The sequence below is a fragment of the Panthera tigris genome, chromosome A3 (assembly GCF_018350195.1).
Source record: "Panthera tigris isolate Pti1 chromosome A3, P.tigris_Pti1_mat1.1, whole genome shotgun sequence".
Taxonomy (NCBI): domain Eukaryota; kingdom Metazoa; phylum Chordata; class Mammalia; order Carnivora; family Felidae; genus Panthera; species Panthera tigris.
Window position 1 is genome coordinate 99,768,182 of NC_056662.1, and position 17,458 is coordinate 99,785,639.

At 51.2% G+C, this 17,458-nt stretch overlaps 1 protein-coding gene across 2 annotated transcripts in view; it reads right to left on the reverse strand.

The window, feature by feature from the left end:
* Positions 1–14,838: 14,838 nt before the first annotated feature.
* The window catches only part of POLR1A (RNA polymerase I subunit A), a 76,403-nt gene continuing 73,783 nt past the window's right edge, over positions 14,839–17,458 (reverse strand). For both annotated transcript variants that reach the window (XM_042981893.1, XM_007082299.3), the window contains one exon: positions 14,839–17,419. In XM_042981893.1, the coding sequence (XP_042837827.1) occupies positions 17,319–17,419 (101 nt within the window). In that variant the 3' untranslated portion in view covers positions 14,839–17,318. The remainder of the gene's footprint in view (positions 17,420–17,458) is intronic.

Genomic DNA, 17,458 nt, shown 5'->3' on the forward strand with positions numbered 1-17,458 from the left:
AAGGCCAGATCTAGTATCGCCTAGCTGAGCCTTAGTTTCTTTGTCTGTAAAATGGGCCTTTGCCAGGGCCACTCCAGCCCCTGTGTCTTTCTGCCAGCCTCCATTTCCCTCCACAGCCCCCACTTCCACCACCCCTTCGTGGGTCTTCTCCCCCGCCCCCAGTCCAACCTCCACACTTCACCCAGAGCATTCGCCAGTGCCCTGGGGGTGATGCAGCAGGGCACGGACTTCATATAGGGTTGACATTTTACTGAGGAAAACAGGATCAACAACAGGTTTCACAATTAGCCATTTTGTGAGTGTGAGATCATTGTTGCTGTTTGGAGCACTTTAGCAGGGTGGGCTTTCTGAAGCCCCATTTTTATGTTTTAAGTTCATTTATTTTTGAAAGAGAGAGAGTGTGAGCAAGGGAGGGGCAGAGAGAAAGAGGGAGAGAGAGAATCCCAAGTGGGTCCCATGCTGTCAATACACAGAGTCTGATGCAGGGCTCGATCTCGTGAACCGTGAGATCACGACCTGAGCCGAAACCAAGAGTCGGACGCCTACCCGACTGAGCCACTACAGGTGCCCCTCTGAAGCCCCACTTTAATTAAATAGTGCTCCCTCTGCCCCAATAAAACCTCAAGAGGTCTACACCACTAGACTCTAGATCTGTAAGCCTCATCCAGGGTCTTGTCATCCGTCAGAACCTCATCTCCTATTACATGGTAACAGGCCCCCAGCCCCACGACTCCCTAGACATTCCTACCTCTGTGCCTTTGCCCGTGCTGACCCTGCCTGCTGAGGCGTGGCTCATACAGCAGCTCTTCTACAAAGCCTTCCGAGAACCCCCAGGTCAGAAGCATTTTGTTGGTACACGGATGGTAACGTTTGCCATTAGTTTACTTGTGTTAAGGGTTAACTAGGTTAACTAGCCACAACGCTCGTTAAAAAACAAAAACAAAAGAGTTGCATGTCCTCATGACTTGATAATTTATAAAGTGGCTCCCATTTTTCCAAACTTAGCACTAAAACTCACCATTCCTACAGATGAGTCAGGGAAGGGGAGAGTTCATTTATTGGCTTAGGTTTGGGAAAATGCACAAAAGGGGTATGTCCCCTGCCTGTCCCCGTGCCCTAGATGAACAACTCCTGAAGAATGAAGGTCTAAGTGGGGACCTCATATGAGGTCCAGCCAGAAAAGCCCCAAGTCTCTACCCTTTCCTGGAGGGGAGGAGGAGGGCGAGTGGGCTTGCGAGGTCCCTGGAGACTGTCCCATAGCACAGTGATAGTGGGTATTGGCAGGGCCAGAGGGGATGGTTCCCCCACCCCCTGTGGGGGAGGCTGGGACTCAAGGACTCCCACACACTGTCTTAACTGACACTTGTAGCCAAGTCAGGGTCTGGGTGCCATGGAAACCTCTCTTGAGAGCAGAGACCGAAGCAACAGTGCAGGCCACCCACACTAAGCCCATTGTCCCCTGAGCCAGTCCCTTCATGAGAGGCCCCTTATCAGCCCTTCCTAGGCCTGCAGCTCCCTGGCTCTCCACCCACCCGCTGCACCAGCTTTCCACTCTTGCTGGCCCAGCCTGGGGAACCATTGGGGGGGGGTGGTGCTCACCTGCTTCAGGACCCACAACCCTCCCTGTCCGCCCCACTCCCGGGGAAATCAAAGGCAGCCCAGTAGCGAGGCCAGAGAGCTCAGTTTTCAGCCACCTTGAGCCCTGGGAACAGAGGACACCAGGCAGAGAGAAGCCCCGGAGGCAGTCAGCTCACAGGACCACGGCCCCTTCTCTTTAGAAGTTAAAATCTGTTGTCTGGTTGGCGCGGCCTTATGCCCATGCCATCTGCCATGTCTCCTGGCCCAGAGGAGAAGGCCAGGTTCTGGGAAATGGCTCTGGAACTGGCCTTAGGGCCCTAGAATAAACCCATCTGGGCCACCCAGTCCCTGGTTTTGCTGCAGGCCCCACCCATTCTTTTCTCCTCTTCCAAGTCCTGGAAGCTTCCCCGGAAGCCAAGCCACTCTCCAGTGTCCCCCCTCCCGCAACCTCCCTCTCATGTCTCCTGGAGCCAAGGCCTCGCTGCACAAATCCTGTTGCCAAGTAACATCAGAACACGAAAGGGACCGAAGGGGTAGAGGAATCTGAGCCTGGTGCCCCTCCCCATCCCCGTCTCCATTTACAATTTCACAGAGCAGGAGCTGAGGCCGAGGCAGGGAAGGGCTGCCGGAGGTCACAGGCTCAGCCCAGAGCTGGGAGCCTGCCTCTTCACATGGGCTGCTTCACCCTGCTTTGAGCCCAGACTTGATAATCACAGGCCAGGAGTCCCACAGATCCCAGGAGCAGCAACTCACAGGGATTGGAAACCCCCAGCCCAACCCAAAGCAAAGGAGAGGTGCCAACTACTGGAAGGAAGGACTTGTGATCACAGCGCTGCCTCCCACAAGCAGTCACCTGCGTGTCCCCAGAGCACTCCGTGTAGAGACACCAGTGTGTCTAACAAGCACACCTGCCTTGAAGCAAAGCACCCGGAGCCCCTCAGGCTCCCTCAGGGAGGGACAGGTCTGGACAGGCGCCTGAGAGGAGCCTGGGCTTTGGACCCAGAGCTGTAGGGGAGGGCTCCAATCCCAGCTGGGGGATTTGGGACGAGTTATATAACCTCTTTTAGCCTCGGCTTCACCATCTGTAAAAAGCGCAATAGAAATTTCTACACACCTTACTGGGATGTTGTAAGGACTCGACAAGACAATAACTAGAAAGTATTTAGCAGAACGCTTAGAGATCACTCAATAAACAGATCATGTTGATAATGATAGATCATGTTGCTATTTTTATGACAACCTTTTATCCCCAGAATTCTGGATACCACATGAGGTGCAGGGGGTAAAGAAGTTATAGGGGGAGAAAGGGAGAGAGCTCCTCTCTGCAGTAGGACGCGCCCCTCCCCGCCCCCCCCCCCCACTACTAAGGGAGTCTCAGAGGCAGGAAAAGGGCAGAACTGCAGGCAGCATGTGCCCCCAGCAAGGGCCCCCACCCCTAACATTCCTGTTGGGACTTAACAGGGGGTGGCCAGTTAGTTCCTGGAATGTCCAAGAAAAACAAACTGGTTATTCTGAGTGAAATTGCAGCCTGGCTAAGGCAGGCTCGGTCTGCTTTAAATTAAACACAGCATTTCTGAGATTCTTTTCATCTCCTGGCCACTGTCGGTTAGTGGAGACATTACCTCACCTCACCTTCCTGCTCTGAGGTGGGGAAGCTAACAGGGTGTGCACCTGGGGATGGGATGAGATGGGCTCTCGGGGGAGCCCGAAAGCCCCACCCTGGGCTCCTGGGGGTGGCCAGAGGTGAGCAGGCCCTCCTCCTCTGAAAACTCAGTCTACCTCTGGGGCTGGGGTACTGGGTATTTGGGGATACAGGGTGGAGGATTGTTCCCATGTGCAGTCAACTCTGTCCTTGGTATTTAGCTAAGGAATCCCAGCTTTTGCAAATACATTGCTCTTCTAGGAGTTCTTGGAAAAAACACAAAACAAAACAAAACTTGGCTGTAGTTTTACAAATCCAGAGTTGGTCCCTTCCTTGACCCTGTCAAACATTTCTGTGCTGGGTGGCCATGCCTGCCAGCTCCTCAGCAGGACCCCAAAGAGCCTTAGCTAGCAAGCTGAGACAGCAAGTCGTTTCCCCACAGGGGTGACCTGGTCAAGGGTGGGGTTCTCTTCTGGTTTTGGAAATTGCTTTCAGCCAGCTTTGTCAGCTTGTGGAGTCCTAGAAAATTCTGAAGTGTTCGAGTCAGGCCAAGCCAAAAGTGAGTGAGTCCCAGCTTCCTCAGCGAAGATTATCTAATCTTACCGGGACCTTCAATATCCTCATCTTTAAAGTGGGGGTGAAGGTGCCCACCTTTCAGGGTTGTTATGGGGATTAAATGAAATTCGGTGTGCTCAAGGTTCTTTTGTTTCAAATGAAGTATACCCAAAGTTCTTTGGTTGTCAAACTGAAAATTTCCTCATGCTGTCTTACGTAAAAGGGTAATGTTTTGTGTGGAATCAAGGGCCTTTCACAAAAACAGGTCACCAGGCCTTTCCAGAGAACTGGAACCAGGAACCTGAAGGGGGATTTGCAGTTTCTCTCCTGCTCTGTCTCCACTGGCCCTGGGCTTCCTGCTTCTTTCCGGACCTGGAGGCCAGCCTCCTGTCCCTGTGGACCAGCTTTCTCTTTCCCGTTTACTCAAAGCCCTGCCTTAGCTTGACATCATTTCCTCATGCTAGGTCCACAGTTGGCGCCATTTTCTAGTGTGTGGCTTTATCCTGTGTATGAAATACTTGCGTGCTGGATGTTCTGTTTGTCTGTCCAGTTCTGCTCCTCTTTCTCCTCCACCATGCCCTGTCCCTGGGGTCAAGCTGTATAAACTGTGTCAATGGAGCTTCCTCGCCTTCTCAGTTCTGGTCGACCTGAGGCCACAGTGGACGCCAGCAGGAAACGGGAGGGCAGGAGGAAAGAGCGGCAGGGTGTTTATTATTCTAGTTCCTTGCCCGTGGGGGATGGGTGGGCTGTGGTGTGGCTGGTTGTTTCCTGCAGGAAGGCCACAGCAACCCCCTCCTTCATCTATAGCCCTCGTTGGGTTCTTATAATCACTTCTTCTCTTGTGTTTTCAAGCTGCCTGAGCTGATGGCACTGCACAGTTAGGTCCTGGAGGTGCTGCACCATTCCCTTGCCTGATGCCTTCCATCCTGCCCACATCTTTATAAATAGTCCATTCATTATATTTTCTCCAGTAACAGAGCAGTAAGGTAACACTGAAATGCCATCTCTCTCCTGCTGGGACTCATGATACAGTAAGATCAAGGGGGAAAAGATAGCTTTGTCTCCTTGTCCCCACCCCCCACTCTGGCTCCTGCAGAAAACAGTTGAAGAGCTAGAAGCTCTTTGAGATAAGCATTATAAATTTGAGGCCCAGAACTGAGAAGACAGCCAGAATTCTGCTAGAAATAAAAAGGAATGCATGTGCAATGAGAAGAGATACTTCTCTTGCAAGAGACTCTCCATTTTCCTGGGAGGATGGGACCCACATAAAAGTGTTAGTTAGAAATTTGCTGCCAAATCAGTTAGGGCCTCTCTCTTTCCTAGGACACAAACGCCTAAAAGTAAGCTTCACACAGGTTGTGGACACAGCATATTTTTATATTGTCAACTTCTCTGTATTTTTCACTCCCAAATTTGTTGGATTGGTCACGAGAATCTGTCTTTTCCTTTCCTTTTCCAGTTTGGCTTATGCACATCCCACTTTGGGCTTTGACCATGAGGTCTTAGCCTAGGACAGACTTCCCAGTCTCTGGTCTCTCTAATCTAGTCTGTTCTGCAGCTCACTACCAAATTTCCGGGAAGCTTTCCCTGAAAGAGAGTATTTTATGCAAAGACCTGAGAAATGAGCAGAAATCACTCAGGTGAAGAGCTGGGGAAAAGGAAATTACACTGGCCAAGCCTAGAGGTAAGAAAGAGGTTGGAACTACAGGCACAATGAAGTTAGTATGGCCAAAGGAGGGCACAGTGAGGACTATGATATGAATCAGGTCAGAGTGGGAGAGACGTAGAGGTCAGATCGTGCAGAGAGCCCACTGTGGACGGCACATAATGGGCAGCAGTGGAGATACAAAGACTCAATTTTACCGTGCAATAAATATTCAACAACTTTGCTGGAGAGGAAGGAGCCTCGTAGAGAGTGAACCACCTAGGATTCTTCTCATGGAACTAGGGCTGGTCAAAGGGTGGGAGTAGAGACTGGCTACTTCCCAGGGTACTTCAGAGAGCACTGGGCTCAGAGCATAGGCAGAGCCAGGGACACCCTCACCTCTCTGTGACTCCACTCCCAGGGCTCAATGGCCTTTTTGGCTGGACTAGTGGGGTCTCCAGGAAGACAGAGAGGAAATGGAAAGGCCAGTGCCCTTCAGATGGTTCTCCTGGGAAGGCTTGCCAGAGTCCTGGGAAATGATCACAGGCATTATCCAACCTTGGGAAACTCTGTGGAGGTGAGGCCAGGTTGAGTGCTGAGCCCTAGGCCCCTTGGGTCCTTTCTCTCTCAGCAGTTACTATGTGAGACAGTGTCCACGGCTGAGGAGACAGAACACCAAGTGAACCAGCGGCAGGAAGTCCTTGCTCTGTTCTCCAGGTTGCAAGCCCCAGAGAGCAGGCTCTTGGTGCCATCCCTGCTGTCCTGTGTAACCCAAACGACACCTCCCAGGCTGGTCTCCCTCCCTCTGCCCCCTGCTCCCTCCCTCCACTGCAGGCGAACAGGGGGATACCCAGCCACAGGGCCCTAGGCCTGCTCACCTGCCCTCCCTGTCCAGCAGACTGGATATGGCCTCCACTCCTCCCAACACACAGCTGGTCCCAAGCGTCCTGCCACTGATATGGGCCACGAGCTCCTTAGAGCAGGATCACATCTCACACAGGTAGGCACTGCGCTGGCTGAGAATGAGTGCCCGGTGGGGGAGGCTACAGCAGGCCCAGAGCAGGAGGGGGGCCGGGGCAGGATGTCCATCTACAGTGCTCTACAAGAGGTTCGGCCACAGGGCACATGGCCAGGTTGCCAGAGACAGACCCAATGGCTGGTCGAGGCAGTGTGGCTGAGCGCGAGAGCAGGGGAAGAAGCGGGCCCAGGCATATACATTCAGACACACACTCGTCTTCATGAGCTGCATTCCAACAGGAGCACTTGAGACGTGAGTACATTTCCCCTTTAATCATGGCACCTCTCTCCCCATCACACACACCCGCGCCTGCTCATGACTCCTGCATCACAGCACCAGTTAACATGTGTCCCATAGGAAGGCAGGCGAGGAGGCCCTCCCTTGCTACCAGGCTGAGTGACCACAGAATCAATTTGCTTCTCAAAGTGACAGCGGCCAAAGGGTGGGGGTGCAGCACTGGGGTGAATGGGGGTGCAGGGGCAGAAGGAAGTGAGAAGGGCAAAGGTCTCAGTGGCTCTGGGAGACAGTGTCAGCAAAAGTCACCTGTGATCCTGACAGACATCCATCGAGGCATCCGTGCAGTCGCTAAGACAATTGCAGCATCTCCAGCCCAGGATGAGGGGAGAGAAGGGCGAACACCTTAAAGATTTCCAACCACCTGCCCGTTTGGCTTTATCTCACAGCCTCTGTGAAGCTTCAGTGAAACCGTCCATTTGCAATGTGCTTTGAGACAATTACTCAATTGTTGATTCATTCATTGAAAATGTGTCAGGGGCCTGGTATGTGTCAGAGATTGTGCTGGGGCCAAGAGAGAGGCTAGCAAAGATGAGCACATAAAACAAGGGAAGAAAACATATGGTATGTAAGCCACCCCAATATCTCCTGCCAAGTCCAAGGCAGACATCATGAATCAAGCATAGTGTTTTTTTTTATCATGGAGTCCAGGAAGGGCCTCAGACTTCTTATCAACACCTTTCTCCAGGCAGCCACTCCTAGTTGGATCCTATGGACCAAATGTTTGTGTTCCCCCCCACCCACAAAATTCATATATTAAAGCCCTAACCTCCAAATGTGGTTGTATTTGAAGATGGGCCTCTAACAAAGGAACTGGTGGGACCCTGATCAAATGGGATTAGGTCCTTCCGAGTATGGACCTCAGAGAGCTGGCCCTCTGGTTCCTCAGGCACACACATCATGTAAGCACATGGCAAGGTGGCAGCCACCTACAAGCCAAGATAAGAAGTCTCAGAATGAAACCTCCCTTGCCAGCACCTTGATCTTGGACTTCTGGCCTTCAGACTGTGAGAAATAAATTGGTATTTAAACCATCTGGTCTGTGGGATTCTGTTAGAGTAGCCGAAGCAGACTAAGACTTTGAATTAACATGAAGGATGAAGTTTGTCAGCCCTGGGGCAAAGGCACGGAGGTGTTAACAGGCATAGCTTGCATCAGAAACAGGGAGCAGCATGATATGTCCAGGGCCCTGGTATTTAGAGAGGGGAGTGGACAGAGATGGGATTAGAGAGTAAGGCAGCCACTGTATCACGTATGGATGTGTAGGCCATGTCAGGGCCTTGTGAGTTACTCTAACAGCACTGGGGAATGCCCTTCAGATCTGTGTTTAGAAAGATTGATCTGACAGCTACAGTCAGGCTTGTGTGGGGCAGGCACGGTGGTGAGGTAGGAGATCAGTGGGTGTCTTCTCCATACATCAATCCTGGGGTGGATGTGCGCCCTGTGAGGGGAATGGCCTGGTTGCAGATAAGAGGAAGAGGTGAGGTGATTTCCTGATTTCTGGCCTGGACAGTGGGATGGATGGTCCTCGCTTTGACAGGAACGTGATCTCCTGTAGGGAGAGCAATTTCTCAGCCTGTATAGACGTTAGGTTCCAAGCTGAGCAGAAGTCCTGAAGCTCAAGTCAGCCCCATTCTATTGGTCAGAGTGAGGCACCAGCTAGCCCAGATTCCATGTGGCTGGGGACTACATGAATATAGGGAAGCATGAGTCACTGGGACCACTTTGTCATGCAAGTAATAGGCAAGAAACAAGGGGAAGAGCAAGGCCCAAAGCCAGATAGATGCACTTGCCACTTGAGCCTTTCACCTCTGATGAGTTTCTCTGCAGCCCGGGGAATTCCTCTGAGCCAGAGATAGAACTGGGTCATGTGACTCCCCTTAGCTCCAAGGAATTCTGGGAACCTGAATATTTTAACGAGCACATTGCAATCTCCTACAAAACCTGATAAGGAAGAAGGGGAGAATGGCACTTGAGGGTGGTAACAGGCAGAATGTTCTGTAGAAGCCTTGGAGGGGTAGGGAGGAAATAATGGCTGCTGAGCCCCTTTATGGCAGAGAAACCACACTCAGCACCTTTGACATGTTACCTCAGAAGAAAATGGAGAATCTGGTTTTGTAGGTCAGGGGCGAGGCCTGAATGTGCATCTCTAACAAGTGTTCTGGGGATGCTGAGACTGCGGAAGGAAAACCACAGTTTGAGCAGCCCAGAACCGGGGTACACCGAGGAAACAAGCAACCCCCAAATCTCAGAGGGTTAAATGGCAAAGGCTTGTTTCGTACTCATGCCGCATGTTCACTGTGTTTCTGGGGGCTTTGCTGCGCTGGTGACCGGTTTGGAGGGAAAGAAGTCGTGGCAAAGCACCACCTGGCTCTTATAGGCATTCCAGTTGAATGGCCATGACCAACATCAGGCGGGGAGAAGCTGTACTGGGAGAATAATACTGAAGATTACCACAGCCTTCACCAAAGCAGTGGGATTTGACCTGATGGGGCTTTGAGGGATGAACAAGGGCTTATCCTATAGAGCAGGTGGGGAGAACATTCCAGACTGAGGGAACACCATAAATAACTACCACTGACTGAACACCTGTTATGTGCCAGCTTTCAGATTGTTTCCTAATTGGCCCTCACAAGAACCTGAGATATTTTTAGTCATTTTTATAAAAGAGGAGACTGAGGGTCCGACATCAGCTAAGTTGCTTGCTGATGGTCACAGGGCCAGAAAACAGGAGTCCAGGAAATCAAACCCAATGTCTGGGACTTTCCCTCCCATGCCACAGTGGACAAGTAGAGGCATGTGGCTGCGTAGGGTGTTTGCAGAATGGTTTGTATGCTGCTGTTTCCCTGGAAATGGTCCCAGCATCTAGAGGATGTTTTTATTTTTAATTAAATAATTTTTTTAATGTTTATTTTTGAGAGAAAGAGAGACAGAGTGTGAGCAGGGGAGGGGCAGAGAAAGAGGGGGACAAACAGCCCAAAGCAGGCTCCAGGCTCTGAGCTGTCAGCACAAAGCCCATTGCAGGGCTTGAACTCACAAACCTCCAAGACCATGACCTGAGCTGAAGTCGGACGCTTAACCAACTGAACCACCCAGGCACCCCTAGAGGATTTTTAAAAAACTTTTTCTTTTATTTGAGAGAGAGAGAGAGAGAGAGAGGGAGAGAGAGAAGCCGGGGGGGGGGGTGAAGTGAGAGAGAGAATCCCAAGCAGGCTCCATACCCAGTGTAGAGCTCGATGTGGGGCTCGATCCCACGACCCTGGTATCATGAACCTGAGCTGAAACCAAGTGTCAGACACTCAACCAGCTGAACTACCCAGCCACCTCAAGGATTTTGTTTCTGTTTTTTGAGGAGGGATCAGATTGTAATTTTTATTATGGTAAAATATACATAAAACTTACCATGTTAACCATTTGTAAGTCTACAGTTCAGTGGCATTAAGTACATTCCCATTGTCGTGCAATGACCGCCACTGTCCATCTGCAGAACTTTTTAATCCTGCAAAGTTGAAATTGTGCCCATTGAGCACTAACGTCCATTCTAGCCCCTGGCAACCAACCACCATTCTACTTTGTCTCTATGAATTTGAGGACTCTAAGAACTTGTTCTTGTGTGTACAGCTTATCTCACTTAGCATAGTGCTACACTGTTCACCTTGTGGCAGTACTATTGAAACCTTATTCCTTTATATGGCTGAATAATATTCCATTTTATATAGGTACCCCATTTTTATCCGTTCACCTGCTGATGGATGTTTGGGTTGTTTCCACCTTTTTTTTGGGTATCGTGACAAATGCTGCTATACATATGGGTGTGCAAATATCTCCGAGTCCCTGCTTTTGAATTCTTTTATGTACCCAGAAGTGGGGCAGTTGGATCCAGAGGAATTTTTAACATAAAGGACTCTATATGGGTCAGAGGTGCTGGCAGGCTTTGTTGGGGTCCAGAGAAAATGCAACACACCAGCACCGTAGAGGATGCCAAGCCTCACCAGGCAACCTCAGCCCACTCACTGCACCCCCACGGGTGGGAGAGCCCCTTACTACCACACCACCCAGGCACAGGAAGGCTGCCTTGTTATTTAACTGTCTTGCAGGCATAGAAGTGATCTTGCCCCCAAGTTGGGAGTCGGGATGCTCTGGAGGGAGAACAGCCACTAGCCCCTCTGAGACTCCCTTTCCCTCATCCATCAAACCAAGGCAGTGGTATTCTCTTGCCTACCTTGCAGATTGTCGGGAGGTTCCAAGGAACACAAGAACGTGAGAGATAGGGAGGGCCCACAGCCTGCTCTAGACCCACCACCCTTGTCCGGGCTGCCCTCCAGGCTCCCCTAGTGCTGGGTCAAACAGGGGTGCTGCAGGAGTGGTGTCTGGGAAGGCAGAGGGGCCTCTAGGGCCGTTTCAATAAGGTCAGGAGAGCCCTACGGCTGAGATAGCTAAAAAGAGGACAGCAGAGGCAATACGCTCCCTGGCAACAGTTCCAGGGCAGTGGTTCTCAAACTGGGGCAGGTCGGAGAAGCCCCAGAGGGCTCATTAACACACGGTGGGGGGGGCACCCCCAAGATTCTGATTCAGGAAGTCTAGGGTGGGGTCCAAGAATCTGCATCTCTACAAGTTCTCGGGGATGCTGATACTGTTGGTCTGGGACTGCTCTAGAAAATGGAAGAGAAAAAGCTGCTCATTTGGAGGACCATGGACACATAAGTCCCTCCACCCTTCCCAGCCTCTTCCCTCCCTTTCTCGTTTCCTTCCTTCCTGGTCCGACATTTAATATTAGAGTGCAGAGTCTGGGCTGGGCTGACCAGATGGCTGTTGGCTGCTGAGGGCCCCAGGCTGTGGTGTGACCGGATGTGGAGGAGTCAGAGTGAGTCAGATCGCCAGCAGAGGGAAAATACCGTGTTCCAGGCGAGGGGCCAGGGCGACCTTCCAGGCTCTGTAAGAGCTCAGGGCATTGTGCAAAGCCCAGACAGCCTTCCCCTGGGGTCGGGTGGTCCCCAGGCAGCAGGACACTGGGACAGGCAGCTGCTATAGTGCTGTGCCAGGCCCACGAGCTCGACCCCAAGGCGCTTACCCAGGCTAGGCCTTCAGAGGCAGGACTGGAAAGCAGGCTGGGAAGCCCAGTGAGTAGGGGCAGAAGTCCTGTGGGCATTGGGAGCAGCCAGCCCTCAGCCCTTAGATGGCCAAGCCGTTAAATTTGCCCCTTTGAATGCTCCAAAGTCCATGTGTCCCACCCGTGATCCCTGGTGAACCCTGCAGTCCACCTTCCCATGGGCTCATCCACCAGACTTGTGTGGACCTTTCCCTCCCCTCCCTAACCTGGGTCTCATTTCTCAGGGGCCCCATTTCTATTTTCAGGGAGGTCACTAACCTACCTGATCAATGGAATCTAAGACTTGCCACCCCGTGCCATCAGAACCTGATGAAAACGCCAGGAGGTGCACTGTGCAAAGGCACAGCTCCAAGAAGGACATCAGTCCCGGGAGCTTCATCACGACTGGATCTGGCTCTGGGGCACCGCTTTCACGTTCTCTAGGTCTACTTCTTCAACCATGAAATGGGGCCAAAGGGACACCCACCGCAGGAAATTAGAGGAGATAACATCACAGAAGTCCTTTGTAACTGGTGCCGGCGAGGTTCCGAGAGTCCTTCTGGTAATGCATACTAGGTCGGGCCCTCACAATGTTTTCTCAAACTCTTCAAAATTTACTTCTACTTTTATTTAGGCCATAGATTGGGGTTCTTAGTTCTTGAAGGTGAGGGAGATGTCCACACCTGTAACAGGGCTGGAGATGCTATGCAGAAGCCCAGGGCTCTCTGTGCGCTGCTCCCGACTTCTGGTAACTTTGTTACTGCTGTCCCTTCAGTACCGTGGAGACACGGTCATGGGTGTAAGTCTTCTTGTTAGTCCCCCTTTCAATCTATGTACCTCAGAAGATGCCCCAGCTGCCCGAACTAAAATCTAGGGGTGAGCATGGCCCAGTGTGGCCTGTAGCCAACCTGCTAAACCACAGTGTGGGTTCTGCACTAAACTCTGGGCCTACAGTATCCTGTTGATTTCATTTTGGGGAGAAAGTATTTAATGCAGATAACAAGACTATCTATATCTAGGCTTGGGGAGGAAAAGGAAGGGCATGGTCAGGATATTTATGTTGGCACATGTCTTCCAGGCCTTCATGCCTAGACTTGCTCAAGTGGAGTCACCTGAGCAGCCAGCATGAGCTGAGGAGCTCAGCCCTGTTCCGTCACAGGGTTCTGGCCTTTCACCAGGCCTGGGAACAAACCAGAGCTGTATGGCATCCTGAACTGAATGGAGCTCCCTGATTACCATCATGGAGTGAGGAGGGTGCGCTGCTTAGAGCTTGGGGTACAGTCCTCACTGAAGGCCTTGACTTCTACGTGGCAACTTCTCACAGAGTTTCTTCTAGGAAATACTTGCTGGGCAAGTGTCCCCTCTTCCTGCCCCTGTAGGTGCACTGTGGGCAGGAACTTCTAAGTTGAATAAGCAGCCTCCCTAATATGCTGGGCTGGGAGGGAGCTGTGGGCCTCTTGCTTTCTGCCTAGAAACATCATGCCTTTTCTGTGCTGAACCACAGGTAGAGCAGAGTGAGGCACCTTTGGCCTCCATTCTATCGTTGCAGACATCTACCATGGCTCCATGACAGCTTTATCTCTCTCTCTTTCTCTCTCTCTCTCTCTCTCTCTCTCACACACACACACACACACACACACACACACACACACACTCACACTCCTACTTTTTGAGGGCAGGAATCAGATCTTAAGATCTAAGTAGTGAAACCTGGTATCAGTGATTCACTCCTTGAGAAGTCATGACACAGAAAGTGAATGACTGTGACTTGCACAATATAGGGCTTATTCTAAGTCAGTTGTTCTCAACCTGCTGCACAGAGGACTCTCCTGGAGATCTTTCAATATGCAGGCCACCCTCTGGGACTCATTAAACCAGAATCTCTGACAGGGTGCCCTGGAATTAGTTTTTACAAAGCTTCCCAGGTGTTCTACTCCTGATACTACACTATCTGTTGGCTAACTTGAATTTAAGTAAAATATTGGAAGAAGAAGAAGAAGAAAAAAGCTTCCCACATGGTCTGAATGTGCAGAATTGAGAACCTCTGCTCTAAATGGACCCTGGCAAAAAGGCGTACTCGATGGTGTAGAAATTTAAAATTTTTGACTATAGCTATTCTGGTGGTTGTGATTGAAGAACCCTGTGTAAACGGAGCAGGGGAGAGAAAACTGCCCCAGGGCTGGGAGACCTTGTGGAAGGCCCATCAATTCCATCACCTGAACTGTGTGACCTCAAGCACAAGCGGTGACTACCTTACCCACCCTGTCCCACTCAGAAGTCTGGAGGACAACTTGTTACCTAACTGGGTCAAAGGACCAGTCTTTTCTATTTCAGGAGTATTTTCTAGACTCGTACAGCCCCCATTTAATCGTAAACTAAAATTTTACGACTGGCAAGCAATGGAGAAAGACTTAAGTGTTAACCTAAGTCTGTGTAGATGCAGACCACCTAAGGGCCCCAACATCAGATCCATTGATTTAGAGAGCGCGCGCACACATACACATGCACAGGCAGGGGAGGGGCAGAGGAAGAGGGAGAGAGAGAATCCCAAGCATGCTGCATGCTGAGTGCAGAGCCCTATGCAGGGCTGGATGCCATGACTGTGAGATCATGACCTGAGCCAAAATCAAGAGTTGGACACCTAACATACTGAGCCACCCAGGCGTCCTGCAACATCTGACTAAATCAGTTCACAACAACTACCATATATAACAAAAGAGGAAAGAACAAACATCAACAGGGCTGTGGAGAAGTCAGAACCCTTGTGAGCTGTTGGTGGGAATGTAGAATGGTAGAGATGCTGTGGAAAATGGGACGGCAGCTTCTTAAAACCTTAAAAACAGAACTGCCATCTGATCCAACAATTCCACTTCTGGGTCTAAACCCTCAAACTAGAAGCAGGAACTCTAGGAGACATGTACATCTATGTTCATAGCAGCATTATTTACAAGAGACAAAAGGTAGAAGCAATCTAAGTGTCTGCTGACGGATGAACGGATAAACAAAATATACATACAGTGGAGTATTGTCATTCAGCCTTGAAAAGGAAGGAAATTCTGATACGTGCTACAACACTGATGACATTACGGTAAATCAAATAAGCCAACCACAAAAGGGCAAATACTGTATCATGCACTTATATGAGGTAGTAGTCAAACATGACAGCAAACAGAATGATGGCTGTGAGGGGCAAGTGGTCACCAAAGGAATAGGGAGTTCACGTTTAATGGTGACAGAGTTTCAGTTTTGCAAGAGGGAAGCCCTGTGTGGATGGAGGATGGTCCTGGTAACTTAACAACGTTAACTCCTTAATGCCATTGAATTACATGCTTAAACATGGTTAAGAGGGTGAATTTTATGTTATTTTTCCCAGATTAAAACAAAACAACCCAGAGCCTTGTCTGGGAGGGGCGCACATGAAGGAGACAACCTTTCTCGGAGTGGTTTATCAGAGTTACGGGCTGGAAGAGCCCTGACAGGGACCAGTGAGGCCTGGAAGGAGCCTACCTATGTTTTGTACATATATTTTGGGACGAGGACCATGGAGAGAAAGGACAGTTAAGATCCAGGCTGGGAATGGGATTAGGTGCTTCACCCACACGTTTTCTTCCTGACTCAGACACATAATTCTCTCTCTCTCTGCCCCTTGCTCATTTGCGCCCTCTCTCCTCCAGCCCAAAAGAATATGCCATCTTAAACAGCAAAGGAGCCCCCCCCCAAGGAGGCTTCTGACAGAACCAGTGAGTGTGTGATGCCATAAGGGGAGCCAGAGGATTCCTGGCCCACCATGATGTGCACACTCTGGAATGTCTGCTTACAAAGCAGGTGTATCCTGGGAAAGAAACACATGGAAAACACAGGTGTCCAGGAATTGGATGGATGGATGGGGCAGGAAGGGCAGGGGGCCATCACCTCACCTCCCAACACAAGCCAAGAGTCTAACTTCAGTGTGCATGGTCTATGCCCTGTCTATATTCTGGGCTTGCTCCTTCACTTTTGTACCTTCAGCGCCTGGGTGGGGCTGAGCCACGGAATCTACCGGCTTAAGCTGAGCCATGGGGCCATGCAACATGTGCTCATTTGTCCAACGGGTTATCTTGAGCCCTGAGGACCCTCTCCCACAATTCTAGTATGAGTGGAAATCACCAAGTAGTGAATTGACCCACAACGCCAAGAACACATGCCATAACCTGTAGCACAGGATTCCACTGTGGCCGTTTTTCCTGTGTCCCTCAGAAGCTATGCTTATTCCTCTGTACCCAAGCCCTAGTAAACTGCTTCTGCCATTTTCCCTAGTGTGGGCGCAGGAGGCAAAGGGTGGGCCTGTCACGTGTCTGAAGGGGCGGCATGGTCATGCTCCCCGAGCAAGGCCTCCTTTCCCACCTGCCACACAAAGGTCCTTCTCACTGGCTTCCACTCTTCTGGTTGCAGGGCCAGAAGCTGGCTCCGGAAAGGGGGACAGAGCAGGGGCTGGCTGGGGTCAGAGTGGAAGGCTGCAGGGGCTGAGCTCTCCCCCACATCCTCTGACAAGAACAGAAGGGACCAAGATGTGACTGTGCTGAGAAATCCCAGTCCTGGGCTCTCAAATCACAAATGTAGAAACCACAAACCAAGGGGGAAAAAAAAAAAAAAAACAAGTCTTTTTAATTTTTTCCCCTCCCAATAGCTAGTTCCAGTGATGTTTATTACTCAGGCCTGAGTTGGAATAACATTAGACAAAAATAGAAATAGCCTCTGGATTTACAAAGCCTTTGTACAAGTCCTCTGACTTTTCTGTTCATGCCAGGGCCCCTTGCTGTGGTGCCAGAGGTCAGGGGAGGCTGGACGGCCCAGATGAAGCAGAGCCCGCAGAGAGGGATGCAGGCCTTAACGATGGGCCGAGAGCAGAGCCAGGAAAGATAAGCCAGGCAACTTGTCCAAACAGCTTGGCTGGTGACTTGGGGCTCTACGTGTGGGGCTGAGCTGTTGGGGCCCTGCCCCGGGTACAGAAGTTGGGTGGGCAGAGGTGTGGGTTTGGCCCAGGCAAAAGGTCTTGGGTGGACACTCTACGGGAACCGTGCCCCTAGGAACCGGTGCAGCTGGGAGGGGCAGGCCATAGGGTGGCAGGCTCCCAGTTCCTGGTCCTCCAGAGCCCTCAGAAGTCCTGCCTGCAGTTAGGTGAGCTCCCAGCAACAGGACTTCACCTCTCTGCTCTGGAGATGCCACGCAGGGGAAGGCCGGGCCACCTCAGAAGGATTGAGGGGACTCGGTGAACCTTATTCATGGTGTGAGATGGGGAAGGGCAAGGACAAGGAAGGCTGCCACTTTCCAGGTGAAGCTGGTCGAGCGGAGGCCAGCTGCTTTTTGCACCCCCTACATCTCTGCTGTGCCCTACATGGTCACTTTGAACCACCTTGGACTCTGTTCTCCCAGGCCTCTCAAGTGAAGGGCAGGCCAGGCCCTCACCTGGGTCCTCTGGGCCATCCTGTAGGCCGGGCAGATGGTGCTGCAGTGGCTACTATCTCAGGGGCTGCTTGAGCTCGAATAGGCCTGTCCCGCCTCTGACAACTTTCCCAACCACGATGCAGGCTGAAGGGGACCTCAGGTCATCATGCGATCCTGGGAGACACAAGAGATCTTGTTAGGTGGTTGAGAGGG